A 7,988-nucleotide genomic window follows, 5' to 3' on the forward strand; every position below is an offset into this window, starting at 1 on the left:
AAGTTATTATATATATATATATATATTATATAATAACTTTAATACAATAATATATACAATACAATAATAACTTTAATACAATTATCATTTTTATAAGTTCTTTCACTTATTAAGATAGTAATATTATGATGAATTGTAATGTTAAAAACAAAAAATAAGTTTAACAATATCATTTATTTCTTTATCATTGTTTTTCTTTTCTGTTTTTTTCACTTGATCTGCTAATAGATAGATAGATAGATAATATCAAGATATGTAATTATATATCGTTAGTGTATTTTATAAAATATTTAAAATTATATCTTTAAAAAATCAATAATAAAATAAATATTATTTAATTTATTATAAAAAAAATAATTAAATTGATAATTTTCTATATGAAATAAAAATGTATATGCTTGAATTTAACATTTCATTTTTAAAATTATTTTCTTCTTTATTTTTTTTTATTTTTTATTTTCTACTTTTTTCTTTATTTTCTATTTCTTTTTTTATTTTGCATAACAATTGATTATAAGTATTTATTGCTTATAATATAATATTATTATAATACAATATTATTTGAAGATAAAAGAACTTATCATTTACAGTTTGGTTTATTCCGTATTTTATAGTTGTTATTTAATCCTTAAATCTAGCAGAATTATATTATCGGGATTATATTATCAGAATTATATTACTTCTAATATAATTCTCTTTATCTCGAATCTTAATAACTCACTAAATATGAATGATTATATAATCAAAAATTCTTAATTGCAAGGAAAGTTTTCGATAGTCTTTTATCTTGAACGTTGATTAAATTTATGTAGATATACAATAAAGATATGATGCGAATAATAATTATTGATAAAATAAAAAATCTGATATATTTTTTTACTAAATGAAATTAATTCACAAAATTTGAATTTTTTATTAAATTATTTTTCATTAAACATTCGTTTAATACATATATAGAATTAGTTATAAATAATTGAATTGTTTATTGATTAAATTATTATGAATTATGAATGTTTATATCTTATGAATATTTTGTTATCTTACCTAAATTTGCCAATAATTGTTATAAATAAATAATTATAAATAATTATAATTTTTATATGAAAAGGAAAATAATATTATAATGTTTAATATAAGAAACGATAATCCATAATCTTTTAAATTTTATTATGTTAAATTACGAAGCAGACAAAGAATTGCAGTGATGTCGGATATATCTATATCGAATGTAAACACAATGAAATAATAAAATAATAAATTGTCTCTCTCAAAACTGAAATAGAAAAGCAGAAGGCAAATATTAATTGATGAAGTGATTGTTTGATCGAATTTACCATTGCATCCTTCGATAAACTTACGAGTTATTTAACACGATCAAATTTGTAAGTAATGAGTATATATGTATACATACACACATACACACATACACTTACATACATATAGTATATAAATGTCGATTCTATCTGTTTTTCGTTTCACGTGTTTGTTTTTTATCGTACATACCTACATCCGTCGCGTCGCATTACAGAGAATGATCACATGCATGTATACGTAGAACGAAATATCGATCGTTATTTTCGCGCAAGTCTCACAACGCATGCACTCACTGTGATGGTAACGATGCGATACTCTCGCTGGGTGAATTTGAACATACAGTTTGGCATATTCACGATAGTAGTATTCCAAATAATTCACTTATTTCGACATCGTGTCGCGTCCACGGCATTTTATCGAAACGTCGCGTTTCGCGACTTTAGGCGATCGTGGGGCCACTTATACCTGCGAGGAAGAACGACGGGAAATAAAACATAAAAGGCAGCCCTTGTTGTGGGTATGCTATGATGATTCAAGATAATCTATTATATAGAATTATTTTTATAATCGAACGTTCAATTGATTATATTAGAATAAAGAATAAATGAAAGTGATATTTTTTATATAAAATATAAAATGCATGTAATATTTTAAATACCTAAATAAGAATAATAATAAAAAACATATAGAAGATGAATGCAAAATAGATATGGTCGATTTTTGCTGGAATTTTGGAATCCGGTTTTTGGAATTCTGTTCTAATTTTATTATGTTAATTCTTTTGTTAATTTATTTCCGTTTATTATAGAACGGAATGTTAAATATCTTATTAATTTATATGAAAATTTTGTTTTTTTATTTGATATTTTAATTGTTACTAATTATTATTATTATATTATAATTGAAATTTCAATTTATTCAGTAGTACTTAAAATAATATATAATAATTCATATTAAATAATTATAATGAAATAATTTTAGTAGTAATAGTAATAGTAGTAGTAATAATAAAAATAAAAAAATAATTGAAAATTCGACAATTTTATTAGGTTTGATATTGCTTTCTGGCATTAAATATATTGTATCATAGTTGTATTATAGTATTCATCATATACAAAGATATGTTACATACATATAAACTGTTAAACTTATTGTTGTGTTATATTAAGATATAAACAATTAATCAGAAATCAATTTAATCAATTAAAATTTCTTCTTTTATGATAAATTTGATGATGATGATTTGATGATGATATTTTTAAAATCCATTTCCTCTATGATATGTTATATATATATATATATATATATCTTAAATTATTAAGGAGATTATTTGTGTTGGTTATCTTTGTTTTCTTTATATTAGATGTCTGAGGAGAATCCGGAGATGCGGGAAATGGCAGCGCGTATTTGTCGCGATTATCTTCATGGAGTTTGGAAACATGTTACTGCGGAAAACATCATATTGAAACGTATTAGGTTTGTATCGTATTAAATATTTTGTTCGTTTTTTTTGTTATACTTTTTTCATTCCTTTTATTTTCCATTATTTGACATTGATTCTCTCGTATTTCTTGTTATTCGTTCCCGTATACAATTCAAAGAAGAAAATTGAAACTCGAGTAATTGTAAACTGTCAAGCACTTAATACGCCATGCTACATAATAATCGTAAGCCATATGAAACGTCAATCAATCGTTTTCCAATTTGAAATTGTGTTGTATAAGTATGCATTAAAACACTATTTCTGTTTCAATATAAAATTTTATACGTGTTTATACATATAGTATATGATGAATATATGTATATGTGTAAGAGAATGATATATGTAATATATGTAATAATCAGTGATAATAAATTGTTATATTATATATAATGATAAAATTTATAACATTATATATATTATGTATGTGATACTTATACATAATAATAATATCCATATAAATATAATATATAATATTTATACATATAAATATACATATTTATTTCTTTCAAATGTCAAATTTTCTAATTTACATGTGTTTTTAAAGCTAACTTATTGTATCACTATTGCATATCAATATGGAAGAACAATCGTTGCATATTAAAATAATAGACAACATATAATAGTTATACAATACGCGGATATAATAAATATATAACAAGTGAATACTTGAGTTGATATCACAAGTGATTAAGGAAATTTAAAAAAAAAAATGTATAAATTAAATTGAATACTATTTAATATTTTACAGTGGTGGATTAAGCAATTGGTTGTACAATGTTCAATTACCAGATGAAACTGTCCCGATTCGAGGTGAGCCTCGGCAAGTTTTGTTACGATTATATGGTCAAATACATGGAGAAAGAGCTTTGGAAGGATTGATCACCGAATCGGTGATCTTTACATTATTGTCGGAAAGGCGGCTCGGACCCAAATTACACGGTATATTTCCTGGTGGTCGAATAGAAGAATATATACCGGCAAGACCGTTACTTACCAAAGAATTGGCGGATCCAACTTTGAGCTGTATGATCGCTGAAAAAATGGCACAGATTCATTGCATGCAAGTTCCTATAAGCAAAGAACCAACTTGGCTTTGGGATACTATGGCTAAATGGTTAGATACGACTAGAGATATTTTAGAGAACATCGAAGATATAGATGTCCGGCATTTGAAGAGCGTCAACATGATACGCATAATTGATCTAGATCATGAGATTAAATGGTTCAGGTAAGATAATAACGACATAAGGAAAGAAATAAATTAAAAAGTCGAATAAATTAATTCTTCAACGCCCAGATAATTGTGAGACTTGTTATATTTATAATTTTTTTTTTTCTGAAACTTCCTTGTAAATATCTTATAATAGATAAATGTTCAGTAAAGTTGGAACATATTTCATAATTGATGAGTTTCTATTATCTGAATATTTGCGTATTCTTATATATACGTATATTTTTTGTATACCAAGTAATGTTTGTAAACGTTTATAAACGTTTTGCATTTAATTTATGAAGGATAATATATATATTCAATTTTAAAATACAAAATATTTAATTCTTAATAATAATAAAAATCATTTTTATTATGAATTAGTAAAAATAACTAATACTTTTATTCGGAATTTTTAAATTTATTTGAAGTTTTTTTAAATGAATTTTTTTTTAAGTAATTATATTTTTTTATAGCTATATTGAATTCATTTTCGCTATATTGAATATAAAATAACAAGAAATAATTAAAGAAATAATTGAAAAAATAATTCATTTTAATTTTTTCAAATATCTATTATTCGAAATAATAAAAAAAAATAATTAAATTACTAATGATTTCGACTATTCAAAATATTCGAATATTTGAATTGCTTTCTAATTAGACTTCTTAATGTTTTTAAATAAAAAGATTTATTATTTTTTTATTATATTTTATTATATATTATACATTATTATAATTTTATTACATATTTTTAATTAAAATATTAAATCAATATTAAATCGATATTTTATAGAATATTAATTATTTTAACGTATATTTCATAGATATAATACTGGGTGTTAAAGAATAAAAAAAATATAAAATTTTTAGAAGTTTTATTATTAATTTTTAACGAAATTTTAATTTTAGAAATATCAATATTATTATACTTTATTTTTATAATGAAAATAATTTTTACTATTTTTAAAATATAATTGAACAGTTTATATTAATATTACATATAATTTTCTTGGTACATAATATATATGTTTGCCTTTTTGAAATTTCCATGTAAATAAGAAAATGTCGGACAAAGTCGAGACATAACGACTTTCATAAGACATTTCATAACATGTGGAAAGTACAAGATTTATTTTTCTTTTTAATATTCTTCAAATTTAAACTTGAAATTGATAAATGATTATAGCCAAATATATTCTAAATATTTGTATTGTATTTTTTTTGTATTTGTTTTGTATTTTCAATCTACATTTAATATTATATTGATTATAACATATATATTTTCAATTATAAAATATTTATATTATGAGACTTGAAACAATTGCAAAATATTTTTATAATTTAATTCATTTTTCAACTAAATATTAAGAAAATTTATATTATGAAAATTTTAATTAAAAAAAGAAATAATTTTATTTTTGAATAATTTATTTTAAAAACAAATATTCTTCTAGAGAAACAAAAGAACAACAAGAAACAAAGAAACATGAAACAAATGATGAAAAAAAATAATATGGAAAGTAATATGAAAGAATATGAATTAAGTTTCTTAATCTATAGATATGTCTATAGGTTATTTTATCATAAATGAAATACAAATTCCTGTCTAAAAAAGTTAAATATTGTGATAAAATTTACACACTTTTAAAATAAATTGCCGCGATGCAATACTGGGTGTTAAAGAATTAATGTTGCAGTTAAATAGGATTGGATATTATAAAAATAAATTTTGATTCAAATAATTATTCAAACAAAATTTTTATTTCATTATTTATCTGCTATTATTTATATATATATATTTTTATAAATAATAATTTATTTAAAAAATAAATTATTTTAATATTTATTATTTTATTTGATATTTAATTATTTGTTATTTGATTTTACTAAGATAAAAATATATAAAAAATTTCATTAAGATGAAATGATTTTTCTATGCAGAATTACTATATTTTAAAATTATTTTTCTTTTTATTAAATATATTTTTTTTTATATTTTCTGAATTTATAATATTTTATTTTTAAATAAGACTTCAAAATTTATTTAATATATATTTTTATTAAATAAATTTATTTATTATTATATTTGAAATAATTATGAAATTTTATTTATTATTTTTATTTAAATAAAAAATTTCTACATACATATACACATATATATATTATGTGTATATGTATTATCTATATTGTTATTTTAAGAAATATTTTTTTCTAGATCGCTTGCAACGCGACATAAATATCCAGTTGTATTTTGTCATAATGACATGCAAGAGGGTAATATATTGCTGCGGCAAAATACGCGGAAACCAGAACTTGTTCTTATCGACTTTGAATACTGTTCTTATAATTATCGGGCATTTGACATAGCAAATCACTTTGTGGAATGGCAATATGATTATACGGCAGCGGAATATCCTTTCTTTCACGAACGCACAGGATCTGGTCCTACAAAAGAGCAAAAGGTAAGTGTTGGAGTATTGCATTTCTCGAAACATATGCAAAAACATAATAATGGTAAGATCGTCGCATTTTGTTATTCTCAATTTTATCATTTAACTTGTCTTGCGCCCTTATAAAGTCGAACAAACGAAGTATTGCAAAAAAGTCTCTCGTTATCTTTATCGTTATTTACATTTTATTTGTTATGTGATTATATTTTTATTAAATTGATTTTTAATCTAATAATATTGATTAAATCGTATCAATCAATGCATTAAATTTGCATTCCTATTTTGAATAAAGATATTTAATATATTTAAAAAAAAATAAAATACAAATAGAAAAAAGATCACAAATAGCGATAAAAATATTCATTTCATTTTTATAAAAATATATTTTACTTTTTATTGAATTTCTTATCAAATCATGAAATATTCATATATATTATAAATAATGGTCTTATTTCTAAATTTCGTAATGTTTTTTTCATAATAGGATAATTTTATACGTGTATATCACAGAGCAAAATTTATTTCATTGAAAAAATTTAAATTAACATATTATTTATCTATATCATATCATAACCTATAAATTCCCTTTTTCCATCTAAACCATTATTGCCACCATTACTATAATACTATCATCATACTTGTAGCTGTTGTAATTACCATCATCACCGTCGTCGTCGCTGTCGTCAGTCACCGTTGCCGTCGTCGTTGTTGTTACTTATTCAATTACCTTTTTCACATTTTTTTCTTTTTTCTTTGCCTTCCTCCTATTTTCCTTTCATTCTTTCTAAGGTTGAAAAATTAAAAGCGCAAGACTAAGTTTGATCATATGCGATGCGTAAAATCGTATATACCTCTATATAGTACTCGGTCAAAAGCAAGAGTTCGAGAGTTAAACGAGAGCAGATCAAGGACTGCTTGGCGTGTGCTGCGTGTGTATATATTAGTTTCACAGGACCACAATTCGGTGAAACAAGGTTGATGCCTGCGATCGGCTAATTGGAATAATGGGGACGATCTGTGCCAGTGCTATGGATCCTGTCTTGCACTGTACATTGTGGAACCAAGAACAAGCGGTGCCATCACCTACCTTTGCAACATCAGTCCCGTACCTGCGCATCTACGACTCTAGAGTACTTCTACACGCACTCTCGATAGTCGATCCATAATCTACATAACTCGATAAATGTACAGTGTCTTATGGGTGGTAAAATCGCGTTATTTCCAATTATATAAGACACTTTTCTCACATCGCATTCAAATATCCGTCTACCGTATTCAATTAGAATATCCCTATGAACGCATGTTTATTCTGATTGCAATTGCCTCGATTTTTCAGACCGTTTTTATCTTCGAGATTATTTTTCGTTATAGATATATTATTCTCTTTTCTTACAGAAAAGAATTTTAAAATTTATCTTATATCTCATACATATGTCAATATACATATACATATGAATATACATATATTTTCGATTCACGTATATATATATATATATATATATATATATATATATATACACACATATAT

General features: G+C 23.2%; 2 protein-coding genes across 6 annotated transcripts in view; one reads left to right on the forward strand and one right to left on the reverse strand.

The window, feature by feature from the left end:
* The window catches only part of LOC102671729 (aldose 1-epimerase-like), a 7,689-nt gene extending 5,940 nt beyond the window's left edge, over positions 1–1,749 (reverse strand). The window contains exon 1 of the mRNA XM_006624777.2: positions 1,508–1,749. The gene's annotated coding sequence lies outside the window, so the exon portion shown is untranslated. The remainder of the gene's footprint in view (positions 1–1,507) is intronic.
* Positions 1–7,988, forward strand: part of LOC102671148 (choline/ethanolamine kinase) — a 12,150-nt gene that overhangs the window by 1,645 nt on the left and 2,517 nt on the right. For 4 of the 5 annotated variants that reach the window (XM_006624770.2, XM_006624773.2, XM_006624771.2 and 1 more), the window contains 3 exons: positions 2,678–2,790; positions 3,546–4,025; positions 6,226–6,472. In XM_006624770.2, the coding sequence (XP_006624833.1) occupies positions 2,678–2,790; positions 3,546–4,025; positions 6,226–6,472 (840 nt within the window). Of the gene's footprint in view, positions 1–1,579; positions 1,832–2,677; positions 2,791–3,545; positions 4,026–6,225; positions 6,473–7,988 lie in introns of those variants that run through there. The other variant, XM_006624774.2, reaches the window with a different exon arrangement.

This window comes from Apis dorsata, unplaced genomic scaffold, assembly GCF_000469605.1.
Source record: "Apis dorsata unplaced genomic scaffold, Apis dorsata 1.3 scaffold_1121, whole genome shotgun sequence".
In the NCBI taxonomy this organism is placed as follows: Eukaryota; Metazoa; Arthropoda; class Insecta; order Hymenoptera; family Apidae; genus Apis; species Apis dorsata.